The following is a 15,993-nucleotide window of genomic DNA, read 5'->3' as shown; positions in this document are numbered from 1 at the left end:
ATCTCCAAAATTTTAAAGTTCAAAAGGGATAGATAGCATTATGAGATTTGGCAATTTCTATAGTCAACTTGTATGAAAGATTTCATCATTTTCATTTCAACTGAATGGATATACTGTTTGTATTTTATTTTCTGCTCAAAACAAATGGGGGGGGTGGCGGCACAACCAGCTCTGTAATTATTCCTGGCTCTGTGCTCAGAAATCACTTCTGGCAGACTTGAGGAACCATACATGATGCTGGATGCAGAACCTGAGTTGGCTGCATGCAAGGCAAAGTGAATGTTCTACTTGCTGTGCTATCGCTCCAGACCTTCAAAATGAACTTGTAACTCATTGATTTACATGTATGCTCACTATGTTTTTACTTAAAATAATAAATGCTGTTTTATTAACAATAGGCTTCCCAATTATAATCTTGATTATTTTGATATTATGATTATATTATATATGATGCACTTGAACAGATTCACTTACCAATCTCTTATTCAAAGCCATCACCAATATATCATGTTAACCTAGTATCAATGGTATCACCCACTGTACCTGTTTTGTTTGATAAGATCTATGCTTTTAATATAAAGCCTTGCTCCACTTCATTTCATTACAGGCACTACTGGAATTCCAAAGTCAGCTATGGATCACTGCTTGCAAATAAAAAGTGTATTTCTTTCTTATAAGAAAATCCTCAAAGAACAGAATTACAGCGTAATTATAATGCATAAAAGATATCATATCTAACAATGAAGCCATTATTATACTCTACAAGTTCAAAGAGTCATGTATTTCGAAAAGCGGCTATTAATGTTTTAAGAATTCATCTTATACATACCAAAAGGAATGGTACAATTAAAGTTAATACCTGTAAGTGAAACTTGTAAAGATTTAAAAAATGCACTCCAGGAAATTAAAAAGAGGAAGTTCAAGAAATTCAGGGAGTATGATCTGATTCAAGTCTCTGACCTTAGTCAAGCAGTAGTGTATACAAAACAAATGGAATATTGATATAATTACTACTTTTGTCTTTGACATGAAATAATAGAAGTGACAAAGTTTACTCTTATTGTTTAAGTGACCCAAACTTTTATCTAAAACTGCTGTCAAACATCCAGCGATTTTTTTTATTTTTGTTGGTCTTGCTGGTTTGGGAGCCCAACAGTATTAAGGGCTGGTACTGACTTAGTGCTCAGGGATCACTCCTGGGGGTGCTCAGGATAACATAGAGTGACAAGCACTGAACACTGGTAGGCCACATGCCGGCCAACTGCCTTAACTCTTACCTTACGTCTCTGGCCCCAAATATCCATAGTCCTTCAGTTGAAGAGAATACTGCTAAATTTAACAGCATTTCCTAATGTCCAACTTATCTAATATTTAAATGTGAACGACCTCATTATTGTGCTCATTCTGCTTCCATGCTTTTGATTAGTTCCCCTTTCCTTACTCAACTCTTCCATTCTTCCCCTAAATTAAATCTAATGCTTTATTAAGTCAGATGTTAAAAAGGTTTGTAGAAAGTAAAGGAAACCCATACATAGTAACTATTAATTTTGCTTTAGTAAGTTATTCTTCATTAAAAAAAGCATGTTAAAAACACTGGCAAATGGTATACTTTAAACTCAACACTCTAAAAAAGGTTTTTAATTTCAAATGTAAAATATACCAATGAACCTTACCAAAATAAATCTCTTTGGGGGTCTTTAATAATTTTTAAGAGCTTAATAATAGCTATCCTGAGGCCAAACAGCTCTGAATTGTTCACTGAAATATATATATATATATATATATATATATATATATATATATATATATATATATATATATATGCATGCCACAACGTTTGATGCTCAGGGGTTACTCCTGGCTACGCGCTCAGAAATTGCCCCTGGCTTGGGGGACCATATGGGGCGCCGAGGGATCGAACCGTGGTCCTTCCACGGTCCTTCCTTGGCTAGCACTTGCAAGGCAGACACCTTACCTCTAGCACCACCTCTAGGGCCCCATTCACTGAAATTTTTAACCCTGCAAGAATTACTGATTCTCTGATAGACATAAAAACACAGAAAAAAGTTTTCTAAAACATTAATATTTAACAAATAAATGGTTATAGGTACAATGATTATTTTCTGGTGATAAACCAAACAACACTATAATAAATAAGCTAACCCTTAAGAAATTTTTGTTAATCACCAAAATTCTATCATGTTGTAATATGTGAATATATTATATTTATTTATAAACCACCAGAAGAAACTCTCCTTTTGTTTATACATCTGGAAGAGAAAAAAATCTGAGACATAGAGAATGATTTACCCAGAGTCTCCAGTAAATGGAAGTACAGTGTAACCCCCCAAAGTCTGACTTTGGAGTTTTAGATTTTTAACTCCTACGCAAGACTATCCTTAATTTCATATTGATTAAAAATATCATGATAGGAAATACACTGACTGATAAATATTCAATTAAGAGTGACTTTATTATTTTTCATTTTTGAGATTGGCAAATATCGTAAGCCCCACCTTTTCTCACAGTAAAAGAGATAACAATCATAGTAATAAGAGACCCTGAGAACCTACAACTAACTTTCCATTCAGTACAATACCCAGCAGCTTTGCTGTCATTTCTGAACTGTTTTTCAATTGTTTGCAATTTTTTGGGGGTGGGTTATTTGGGAGGGGGCACACCTGGTGACACTCAGGGGTTACTCCTGGCTATGAGCTCAGAAATCGCTCCTGGCTTTGGGGACCATATGGGACGCCGGGGGATGGTCTGTCCTAGGCTAGTATAGGCCAGGCAGATGCCTTACTGCTTGTGCCACTGCTCTGGCCACAGTTTGCATATTAATTTCATGTTAGTTCTATCAGAGTCAGTATAACAAAACAGCCGTGTTGTACAGTTGCAGATTTTTTCTTTCTCAAATTCTCAAAAATTAGAGGGAAACAATAAACCTTTCTAAAAACAAGTTGAGCTAGATCTAAATTGTGCTTCTTTTGATTTCCACAACTGATTTCCCTGAGTAAATTTCTCAAGAAATTATTCCCTGAGAAAATTACTCTGAAGACATTACATATTTTCTATAAATTAGATAATTTATAGAATCTTAAACTCTGTAATTTCTTGTACAAATAATTTATGTTCATATATTAACAAGTGAGACCTTAGTCACTCCAAATCTGCCTCAAGGTTATATTAAACATGCCAATACAATGAAAAAGGAAATTTTCAGACCTTTACATTTATGGTGGATAAACAGCGCCCTCTGCTGCACAAACAGGAAACATCAATCAAACTAATAGTGCATAAAGCACAAGAAAAAAAATTCTGAGAAGTCTTATTTACCTCTTGAATATCACCACAGTATATATTGAGTATATATTATAAAATAAATAGCAGTGAAGCACTGTTACCACTTACTCCTTAAGCTATTTAAAGGAAGAATAGTGTATGAGGGAGAAATTCCCCAAAAGATCCTAAAGAAAAATGTCTAGGTATGTTGTTTCTGCACCTCTCTTTCCAGAGAATTTAACAGAGATACATCAGTGGGATACTTACTATACTTCTAAATACTTTTTCCCAAACTAAAAGCAAACGCAAAGATATGAACTTGCAAAATCCTGGATAATGACAATAGGAGAAAAGGAATTTTAACTTGAATAGAAGAAATGTTAAAAAAAAAATCTATAAAAACAAATATTAAAATGCCTCATGATATAATAGGGAGTTTTGGGGCCGGCGAGGTAGCGCTAGAGGTAAGGTGTCTGTCTGCCTTGCAAGCGCTAGCCAAGGAAGGACCACGGTTCGGCGTCCCATATAGTCCCCCAAGCCAGGGGCAATTTCTGAGCAATTAGCCAGGAGTAACCCCTGAGCATCAAACGGGTGTGGCCCGAAAAACAAAAAACATAAAATCAAAACAAAACAAAACACTATGATATAATAGGGAGTTTTTTAATTTCAAACAGTAAAATGTATTCTCTATAACAAACGACATTAAAAATTCACATTAGTGGGCCCGGAGAGATAGCACAGCGGCATTTGCCTTGCAAGCAGCCCATCCAGGACCAAAGGTGGTTGGTTCGAATCCCGGTGTTCCATATGGTCCCCCGTGCCTGCCAGGAGCTATTTCTGAGCAGACAGCCAGGAGTAGCCCCTGAGCACCGCCAGTGTGGCCCAAAAACCAAAAAAAAAAAAAAAAAAATTTCACATTAGTTATTTATTTAACCTAAGTAGTCAATTTGTAAACTATATATAAGATATATAATCAATATTAATTAAAACTTTTGAGTAATAGACGAGAAATGACTAAACCTATTTTAAAATAAATTTCTTTATATAACCTAATTTCAATTAAGGTAGACCTAAATATCGTGAGGATAAGCTAACTGGATGACATAAATGGGATGAACAAAGTAAAAGATGCTTAAGTAAAGATATATTGCTTAAAAGAAAGTATCTTTTTGGTTCTATTTTATAAAGGCAAAGTTGGAGCACCCTCTAGTGGATATCTGGTGGTATGAACAAGATTTTCTATGCATTAAAGAATCCCACTGTAGTTAACAACAATGAATCACTTTGGCTACTTGATTCCTGTGGCTAAAAAAATCCAGTCAGGGCTGGAGTGACAGTGCAGCAGGTAGGATGCTTGCTCTGCACAGTGCCAACCAACCTGGCTTTGATTAGTGGCAGCTTATATAGTTTCCCAGCATTGCCTGGAGTAAACTCTGAGCAACACAATGGCCCACGCACCCCCACCCACATCTCTCCCCCAACTCCTCTCCCCCAAAAGAAATCCAGCAATTCAATCAGAAGCCTTAAGGAAAGAAAACTGATCACATTTATTTTTCACCGGGTGTGGCCCAACCCTCCCTCCCGAATTATTTTCAATTAATGAAATTTACTTTGCTACTAAATAGATGCCAAACTAAAAATTATCATTATGTAAAATACATATCTACGACTACTTTTTAAAAAAATTATCTTAGGCATAGTGGTTTACAGTACTATTAATGATAAAGTTTCATGTACAAGACAATCCTCATCAAGCCATCTCATATCAACTATTATTTATTTATTACCTGTTTTTGTTAGCAACAGGTTATCCAAGTGCCTGTCTCCAACTCCAAGTATATATGTAATCACACAGTATCCAGCTGAAACAGTTAAGGAAATATTTCTTTAAAGAGCATATATTCAAGGCATGTCACACGTATCACCTATATAAAAGGAACTTTATGCTATTTTAATTTCAATTTGACTCCTCTCTTTTTATTTTAGCAATCTCATAAAAAGGGTTTTCATTGTCATAGCTCATCAGGGAAATAGAAGATTATATAAGAGGTGTTACATAACATTAAATTAAAAAAATTTTAAATTCTAGTCAAGATTGGTGGTTTTATGTTTGTATAAAATTCAAGTAAAAATAACATTCTTTAAAACAGACTTACAACAGACAAGGTTACAGTCACAATCTGTAATAACTAAAAAGATATAACTATGAAGTCCTGTCAGATATCTCATGTAATAAGAAACTGAGAAGTAGGTGTGGTGAATGAAAGAGCCAAACATTCTCTAAAATATTTTTCATTCAGGGTGGAAACTATATGCCTTTAATACAAGTAAGCTCTCTGCAACTGAGGAATAAAATATTACACAGTGACCTTGCATCAGAATTTCAGTTCAGGCCTTCAAAAACCCAGGTTCATTTATCTTTTTTCTTTTTGGTTTTTGGGCCACATCCGGCGGTGCTCAGGGGTTACTCCTGGCTGTCTGCTCAGAAATAGCTCCTGGCAGGCACGGGGGACCATATGGGACACCGGGATTCGAACCAACCACCTTTGGTCCTGGATCGGCTGTTTGCAAGGCAAACACCGCTGTGCTATCCCTCCAGGCCCAGGTTCCTTTTTCTTGTCTTTCAGAAAAATTTTCTAGGAACAGAACTCAAGAAGCCATATGAAAATGAATTGATAGCAAGCCCTGCAGAGAGACTACCGATTGCCAGTTATGTGAAACATACATAATACTAGATGTTCCACCTAAATATACCTTTATATGATGTGCATTTTTTTTGGAAGCGAAAAAGCAGAACAGCAGGGGAAGAGAGGAGTTGAGTAACAGAGAGGGAGGAAATTGAGGAAAAGGAAAATAAAGTGTGAGAGAACAAACTAAAGAAAAATATTTCTCTTAAATATTCAAACTAATGTCTTTATATAGAGTGCGATCACTTTTATAAGTAAACACAATAACAAGTAACTAGCACATAATTACCTTCCTTTTATAAAAATAGGTGAAAACATAATGAATTCTAAACACTCATGTTTTATTATAATAGTCCAGATTTTTTAAGACACAGTTTTCTTTAAAAATTGTGCATCAAGTGTAATTTGGGGTATGTTATGATGTTCAAAATAAATATAATGTTCAGGGGGCTGGAGTGATAGCATAGCAGGTATGACATGTGAAGAATACAACTATAAGTTTTCAACTCTAAAAGGTTCTCATTTTACCTATCTCACATCCTTATCTCAGACTACTGAACTCCAGAACCATGAGCAATAAATGTACTGCTTGTGATTTACCCAAACTCTAATATTTCATTAGACTTCAACAGATGAAGAGAACATTTTAACATGCAGGAAAATGACAGCCTACTTTCTTTTATTTAGATATATCAGCAGAAAGGAAAAGCCTTAAAACTCACCACAGCTTTTAACGTAAGTGTCCATAACTTCAGCACTGATGCCATTGGGCCCATTCTCACTGGGTGCGTGTTTCCTAAAAAAGTTCTGGAAAAAAAAAAAAGATTTATCTGTTTACATCTAAAATAAAATTCTTCAACAAATTAGACACACTGAAATGATAAAATAACTAATAAGTGTCTGGTCTAAAACTTAATTAGCGGTGTAAAATGTGCTTGAGAGATGATATACAAAGTAGGGCGCTTATGGAAGAAAGTGAACTAGTAGCTATGTATAGGGCTATACATATATAGTAGCTATGTATAGAAATGCAAGGCTTATTTACATATGTAATCATGTATGTAAAGATATACATGAAAACAGGACACACATTCTTCTCCAATGCACATGGGTCTTCTCCAAGATAGAACACATGCTAGCTCATATTTCTCAACATTTCTCCATAAAGTCAAAAGGATAGGAATTGTACAAACTATTTTCTTAGATCACAAGGCACTGAAATTAGAAGTGAAGTACAAAGAAACACAGAAGAAAAACTTTTTTTTTTTAAATTTTTGGGTCACACCCGGTACCGCTCAGGGGTTACTCCTGGCTATGCGCTCAGAAGTCGCCCTGGCTTGGGGGACCATATGGGACACCGGGGGATCGAATCGCGGTCCGTCCAAGGCTAGCGCAGGCAAGGCAGGCACCTTACCTCTAGCGCCACCGCCCGGCCCCTAGAAGAAAAACTTTAACACATGGATATTAAATAGCTCAATACTGGACAATAAATGGATCAGAATGAAATCACAGAGGAAATAAAAATATTCCTGGAAATAAATGACACTGAAGATACAAATTATCAGAATTTATAGGACACAGCAAAAGTGGTATTAAGAGAAAAATTTATAGCTGTGCAAGCACACATCAGGAAGGAAGAAGGGGCATATCTGAATAGCCTAAAGATACAGCTTAAAAAATTAGAAAATGATCAACAAAAGGAACCAAAAATATGTAGGCAGAAGGAAATAACAAAGCTTAGAGCAGAAATCAATGAAGTGGAAACCCCAAAAACAATCTGAAAGATCAATGAAAACAAAAGCTAGTTCTTTGAAAAAATAAACAAGATTGATGAACCACTAGCAAAACTCACAATAAAAAAAGAGAAGTTAATAAATCGAATTAGAAATAAAAGGGGGAGATAATTACAGATACTACAAACCTTCAAAGGGTAATCAGAGACTACTTCGAGAAACTCTATGCCACAAAACATAAGAACCAGGAAGAAATGGATACATTCTTGGACACCTGTAATCTTCCACAGTTGAATCAGGATGATATTGCATATCTAAACAGATCCATCACTACAGAGGAAGGTAAAATGGTAATCAAATGTCTTCCTCAAAACGAAAGTCCAGGCCTAGATGAATTTACTAATGAATTCTTTCAAGCCTTTCAAGAGGAACTACTACCAATCCTTTTCAGGCACTTTCATGAAATTAAACAATAAGGAACACTCCCAAATAGTTTTTATAAAGCTAACATCACCTTGTTACCAAAACCAGATAGAGATGCTGCAAAAAACAAACAACAACAACAACAAAAAAAAAACAACAAAAAACTACAGCCCAATATCCCTGATGAACACAGATGCAAAGATCCTCAACAAAATCCTGAAAAATAGGATCCAACACCTCACCAAAAAGCTCATTCACCATGACCAAGTAGGTTTCATTCTCAGAAATGCAAGGCTGATTTACATATGTAATCATGTATGTAATGATATACATACATAAATCAATCAACATAATACACCATATCAACAACAAAAAATTTACTGATAAGATCATATCAATAAATGCAGAGAAAGCATTTGATAAGATCCAACACCCATTCTTGATAAAAACTCTCATCAAGAAGAGAGGATGCGAATGTCAGGCCTCCATGCCAAAGGCCTTGTTACCAAGCTTAGTGGGGCTGCAGAGCTTGGGCCACCCCTATAGCCTTCCATCTCCTTCCTCCTAAACTCCAGGGCTATCCCTGGGCACACGCCCGGGGGCCAGCGAGGTGGGTGCTGGGGGAAGAGTTTAAAGGGGAACCCAGGCTTACTCCAACCCCCACTCTGCTCAAGAGGGAGGGTCTGGGTGGGGGCTTGTGAACTTCTGGGCTTCCAGCTCATTAAGGAACTCTTTCCTCTTCTGGGAGCCAGGAGCTTTTGCCAGCATGGGTTATGGCAGGCCTCTATGCCAAAAGCCTTTTTACCAAGCTTAGGGGGGCTATGGGGCTTGGGCCACCCCAACAGCCTTCCATCTCCTTCCTCCTGGACTCTAGGGCTAGGGAGGTGGGTGCCGAGGAGTTTAAAGGGAACCCCAGGCTTTCCCCAACCCCACACAGCACAAGAGGGGCTGGCTTCGAGAAGTCAGAGGCAACTTTCCTTCCCACAAGTGTCCATTCTGAAATCGTGCCCCACGTGTATAGATAATTAGGATATCAATGGATTTTATCTGTTTATCATATACAGAATGTCTAAGTTTTATACTTTTCTTCCCCCCTTGGCTCACCACCCAGAAGCTTATTTTTAGTCCTTTACTTCCACAATCCCTCTGCCTATTACCCCACATTTAACCAATTTTACCCTCAGTTCTTGGCTCCTCCCCACTCAAGTCTACTGTCAACCAGCTCCCAAGTGAAAAAATAGACTCTCAGCCTGAGAAGAAGCCAATACTCTGTTCCTATTTATCTCCTCTCAGCGGCCTTCTGTCCTCAACCTTCCTACACTGTGTAACTGTGGTTGCTACCAAACTAGGTTTATGAGAAGTCCCCACTCAAAGAAATTTCCTGATATGGGACTGCTGGGAGTCATTTTGCAGACTCCAGAATGCCAGATCACAGACCAAAGTGGTGTCCTGGATTCAACACTCTTCCCCGACTATTTCTAATGACATAAAAGAGACATGTATATCTCCTTTGAATATCTTAGATGTATTCCCTCAACTGCTAAATTTCTTATTGAATATCCTCTTATACAGTGACAATTTTGCCCACTGGTTTTTTTTTTTTTTTTTCCTTTGTGATTTGTTCAATAAGGTAGAAGAGCTTTTCACTTTAGAATTCATGTTAGAGGGGCCGGGCGGTGGCGCTGGAGGTAAGGTGCCTGCCTTGCCTGCACTAGCCTAGGACGGACCACGGTTCGATCCCCCGGCGTCCCATATGGTCCTCCAAGAAGCCAGGAGCAACTTCTGAGCGCATAGCCAGGAGTAACCCCTGAGCGTCACAGGGTGTGGCCCAAAAACCAAAAACAAAAACAAAAACAAAAAAAAAAGAATTCATGTTAGAACCAAGTTAAGAGGATTGTTGGACTTGTTCCCTCGGCCCCCTGAAGCACCAATAATACCTTGTGGCATTGTTCCTCTTTTGCATAGGCACATTAAAATGGGAAAATATTATAAATGCAGACAAGTTCTTATCTAATAGATAAGATAGATATTTTGCAATGCAGTTTAGCCTTATACCCTGAACATTGGCATAATGACTTGGCTCAGAGCTCAGAGAATGGCCATTGCCCATACACCCCTGAACCATTGTCTATAACATCACCAGGAAGCAAACCTCTACCAGGGAAGACCCTACCGATACCCTGGCATTAACCTACTCCAAAGAGTGTTCTCTTAACATCCATAGGACTCAGCAATAGCAACAACCTGCTTGCAGGGCAGGGCTCTCCGCAACTAATGGTGAGGTGAAACTAGAGGACTCTCCACATCATCCTGACTTCGATGAAGAAAATGCACAGAAACCAGAATCTTTAACTACAGAAACCTGACATCAACAGCAGCTAATTGCGAAAAATTTTCACTGGGACTAAAGAGAATGACTCAGGGGTTGGACAACCTAATATACTGGAACTCAGAGTCAGTCTTATGCCAGAAAACTTTAGGGATAAGGTCTCCTTGTACTTAAGGCCAAGGCTTTTTTTCTTTCCATTTTCCCCATATTTTGCTGGGCCTATGCAAACAACAATTGCCACACTCACACCATTATTATTATATTATTTTTTAACTCATTCCTTTTTTTAAATAAAAAAAGAAGAGCTTACTACAAAAACAAGAAGAAAAACACATTATTAGCTTTTCTGCCTTATGGCTTGTCTCCCCTCTCCCCACACCCCAAATCTTCTGTGATTAATTTTTCCATAATTGCCAATAAATGATGAATAGGATTTTTAATACTAGCACCTTTAAGAGAGAAGCTAGGATATGGCAGTGCTGAGTCAACCGTATGTATGAATGCAGAAGCAACTGGATTCAGGCACAGGTAATGAGTCTAACCACAGAAAGCATCATTAAGTCAATCATTCAATTGCCACCATTACATGGTTTTTGACCTTCAAAAAATTCTATATCGTTTAAAGAGAAGTCTTAGCATTGCAATCAATACTACTTTCTATTTCTATTTCTACATTCAATTGAAATTAAGATCAACAATCTCCTGTCCTCAATGATTTTACCTGAGTAAAAATAGAAAAAGATCAGACTACATATATATTATGTCTATATATACAAACATGTTTGATTTACATATAATTCGGTATACTAACATTACATAGCAAATAAAATATGTATTGTGGCATAAATCCAAAAAAATGGGAATGGGAGGAACTTTTCTTAATTTAGTCAAGGTCATCACCACAAGCCAATGGCAAATATTATTCTTAATGGTGATAAACGAAAAGCCTTTCCTTAAAATCTGGTACAGGACAAGGCTGCCCTCTCTCATCCTATTCAAATTCTGCTGGAAGTTTTTGCCATATGATTAGACAAGAAAAGATATCAAGGGCATCCAGATAGGAAAGGACAAAGTTACCATAGATAGTCGAGTATAAGCCAAGTTTTTCCGAGCACAAAATTTGTGTGCGTGTACCAAATCAAATGCATATAGTCTCCAGTAGTCATCTGCAGTCTGCTGAAAGGGGCAGTGCTTCAGCTCAGTTCCAAGCCTGGGCTGAGCTGAGGAGTTAGGTGGCTGAACTGAATTGGACGCCACTGAACTATTTAACACACAATATTCTGCTCTTTGTATGAGACCAACAGCAATGATGATGCTATCTGCAAACTCAGTGATGATGACAGTGTCTCTGCTGATACCCTCACATCAAATACAGCTGAAACTCTGTTGGGACATACAGATGAGGAGGAGGAGGAATCCAGTTTTGAAGGATTTTAACCTTTGTGATTTAGTTTAATTACCTGTTAAGCTATGGTTTTCTGCACTTTATTTAAAGTTTTCAAGTTGCTAGTTTACAGTGTTTCTTTAGCAATAATATTAGAAAAACATTTAACCAATGGATTCCTCAATTATTGTAATTGTTTTGAGCATATATTTTTATTTTTGAAATTTACCAGTGGCTGCTGCATTTTCCACCTTGGCTTATACTCTTCTCCTTTTTTAAATTTATTGATTGATTGACCGATATCTGGGCCATACCTAGTTGTGGATCAAATACTCCTGAAATTCATTTAGAAAAATAAACACCCTCGAATAACGAAAGCAATCCTTGGGAAAAGAAATATGGGAAACATTACTTTCCCTAATTATAAACTACTACAAAGCAATAGTTATCAAAACAGCATGGTATTGGAATAAAGACAGATTCTCAGATCAGTGGAATAGGCTTGAGTACTCAGAGAATGTCCCCCAGACATACAATAGCCTAATTTTTGATAAAGGGGCAAGAAATCCTAAACGGAGCAAGAAAAGAAAGCCTCTTCAACAAGTAATGTTGGCACAACTGGTTAGCCACTTTAAAAAAAGCTGAATTAGCTGTACAAAGGTAAAATCCAAATGGATTAAAGACCTTCATCTCAGACCTGAAACCATAAGGTATATAAAAAACATGTAGGTAAAATACTCCTGACAATGAGACTAAGGCATCTTCAAAGAGCAATAGCACTCTCCATACAAGTGGAAGCAGAGAGAAACAGATGGGACTATATTAAGCTGAGAAGCTTCTGCACCTTAAAGGAAATAGTGACTAGGATACAAAACCCACCCACAGAATGGGAGAAACTATACCCATCAGATAAGGGGCTAATATCCAAAATATACAAGACACTGACAGAACTTGAAAAGGAAAAAACATCCAACCACATCAAAAATTGGGGAGAAGAAATTAATAATTTCTCAAAGAAATACAAATGGCCAAAAGGCACATGAAAAAATGCTCCACATCACTAATTATCAGGGAGATGCAAATCAAAACAACAATGAGATACCATCTCTAGCCAAAGAGACTGGCACATATCACAAAGAACAAGAACAATCAGTGCTGGGGGCATGTGGAGAGAAAGGAAATCTCATTCACTGCTGGTGGGAAGGCCATCTAGTCCAGTCTTTATGGAAAACAATAAGGTGATTACTCAAAAAACTGGAAATTGAGCTCCCATATGATTTAGCTATACCACTCCTAGAGATATACCCAAAGAACACAAAAATACACAATACAAAAATGCCTTCCTCAAACCTATATTCATTGCAGTGCTATTTACAGTAGCCAGACTCTAAAAACAACCAAGATGCCCCTCAACAGATGAATGGCTAAAGAAACTGTGGTACAAATACACAATGGAATATTATGCAGCTGTGAGGAGAGATGAAGTCATGAAATTTTACTATACATGGATGTACATGGAATCTATTATGCTGAGTGAAATAAGTCAGAGGGAGAGAGATAGACACAGAATAGTCTCACTCATCTATGGGTTTTAAGAAAAATGAAAGACATTATTATAATAATGCCCAGAAACAATAGAGATGAGGGCTAGAATGACTTCATGATCTGAACTCACCACAAAGAGTGGTGAGTACAGTTAGAGAAATAACTACACTGACAATTATCGTAATAATGTCAATGAGTGAGAATTAGAAAGCCTGCCTTGAATACAGGCTGGGAGGGAGGAGGGAGATGAAGGGCATTGGTGGTGGGAATGTTGTACTGGTGAAGGGGGTATTCTTCATCTGACTGATATCTAACTACAAAAATGTCTGAAAGCAAGTTACTTAAATAAAGATATTATTAAACAAACAAACAAACAAACAAACAAAAACAAAGTAGGGTGCTTGCTTGCCCTGCACACCTGGATTTCATCCTCCACACTCGAAATGGTCCCCCAAGCACTATCAGGAGTGATTCTTGGGTGCAGAGCCACTGAACACCTCTGCGGTCTGGCTCCAAAACCAAAAATTTAAAAACAAATAAAGAAGTGGAGTTTTAAATATGTAATACTGATACTCCAAGTAGATTACTCCTAAATATTAAATATTATATATAATATATATTAAATATATTATTTATATATACAACCTGTTAGGACACATACTACTACATAGAAGTATATGCTTCTTTGTACAATATTAAATACATCTGAACCTATAAGTATAAAAGCATTAAAATAAATTTACCGCTATTATCTCTACTTAATTTTCATTCTGTTTAATCTTTCTGTTGAAAGCGAAAAGCTTTTATTTCTTACATATATTCTTCTGAAGTTTAAGTTTTAAAAATTAGCTTTTTTAGGGCTTGAAATATAGTATAGCAAATAGAATGCTTTCCTTGCATGCAGCTGACTCAGGTTTGATCCTTGGGACTCCAAGATGGTCAAGAAGTCCAACAAAATCTTTCTCTTGCTCTCCCTCCTTCCATCTTTCTCTTCCTCCCTCACTCCCCCGTCGTTTTTCTTTTTTTCTCTCTCTCTCCTGCCTTCCCTCTATTTCTTTCGTTCTCTTTCCCTCCTGCCCTCCCTCCCTCTTTCTCTCTTCCTTCCTTTCTTTTTTCTTTCTTACTTTCTCTCTTTCTCTCCCTCCCACCCTCTTCCTTTCCTTCTTTCTCTCCTTTTTCTCTTTCTCTCTTCCTCATTCCTGCCCACTCTTTCCCCCTTCCAGCCCTCTATTTCTTTCTGTCCTTCCCTCCTTCCCTCTTTCTCTCTTTTTCTCCCTCCTTCCTTCCCTCTTTCTCTCCCTCCTTCCCTCTGACCCTCTTTGCTTTCTTTCTCTCCTTTTCCTCTTCTTCATTCCTGCCTACTCTTTCTCTCTCTCCTTCCACCCCTATTTCTTTCTGTCTCTCTCTTGTTCCCTCCCTCCTTCTCTTTTTCTTGCTTTCTTTCTCTCGTTCTCTCTCCCTCCTTTTCTCTCACTTTTTCTCCCTTCCTTCATCCCTTCCTTTCTCCCTCTTCCTCTTTCCTTCCCTTGCTCCCTCTTTCTCACTTTCATTCTATCTTTCTCTCCCTCCCTCCTTTTTTCTTTCTTTCTCTCTCTTCCTTCCCTCCCTCTTTCTCTTGCTCTCGCTCTCCCTCCTTCCATCCCTGTTTGTTCTTTCTTTCTCATTCTTTCTCTCCCTCCTTCCCTCCCTCTGTCTCTTCCTCTCTCCCCTCTCTTTCTCTCACTATCCCTCCCCTTCCATCTCTCTCTTTCTTGCTCTCTCCCTCCTTCCCTCCCTCCCCTAAAAAAAAAAGAAAAAAAAAAAAGAAGTCTAACAAAGGTGATCCCTGAGCAAAGAGCCAGGACTAAGCCCGAAGTCTACTTCTGGGTGCAGCTAAAAAAAAAAAAAAAAAAAAAAAAAAGAAAAGAAAAAGAAAGAAAAAGAAAAAAAAGCATGTTTCAGAACATTTGCTGAAATTTCTAATTAGCTAACATTTTGGTACAGAGAAGGAACTAAATAGTACTAGAGATTGTACCCAGTCCAACTGCATGCAAAACATGTATGCAGCTCACTAAGTTATCTCTCCAGCACAAGTCTTACATTGTTTTGAAAATGGATGAAATATATTGTGAGTTTAAATAAAGATTTCATTAAAACGGAGTCAGTACCTGAATGCTTCCTTTGGTATCAAGGACTTCTGCAACAGGAACTGACTGAATGAACTGCATGAAACCTACAGAGAAAAATATACATTAAATTAAAGATAGAGGGGCCAGGCGGTGGCGCTAGAGGTAAGGTGCCTGCCTTGCCTGCCTTGGACGGACAGTGGTTCGATCCCCCGGCATCCCATACAGTCCCCCAAGCCAGGAGTGACTTCTGAGCGCATAGCCAGGAGTAACCCCTGAGCGTCACTGGTGTGGCCCAAAAACAACAACAACAACAAAAAGATAGAAATAAAGAAATGCAAAGTAAAACATGAGGTGGCCTAAATGTGTTATAAAAACATACAAATAAATATAATGAATGTTTTATCATACATCGCAAACAAAATTAAAACTATGGATGCAAGGAGGTTGAATAAGTGGCAAAGGGAGGCTTGAGAGATAGATAAAATGTGTTACAGCATGACAG

At 37.6% G+C, this 15,993-nt stretch overlaps 1 protein-coding gene across 1 annotated transcript in view; it reads right to left on the bottom strand.

Moving 5' to 3' along the window:
• LOC126004512 (phosphatidylinositol 3-kinase catalytic subunit type 3-like) overlaps positions 1 to 15,993 on the bottom strand; it is a 180,572-nt gene that overhangs the window by 48,253 nt on the left and 116,326 nt on the right. The window contains 3 exon segments of the mRNA XM_049770921.1: positions 5,070 to 5,144; positions 6,692 to 6,776; positions 15,531 to 15,595. Coding sequence (XP_049626878.1) covers positions 5,070 to 5,144; positions 6,692 to 6,776; positions 15,531 to 15,595 — 225 coding nt within the window.

This window comes from Suncus etruscus, chromosome 3, assembly GCF_024139225.1.
Source record: "Suncus etruscus isolate mSunEtr1 chromosome 3, mSunEtr1.pri.cur, whole genome shotgun sequence".
NCBI lineage: Eukaryota > Metazoa > Chordata > Mammalia > Eulipotyphla > Soricidae > Suncus > Suncus etruscus.
Note: the sequence above shows the minus strand (reverse complement) of the source record. Positions and strands in the feature narration are given on the sequence as shown.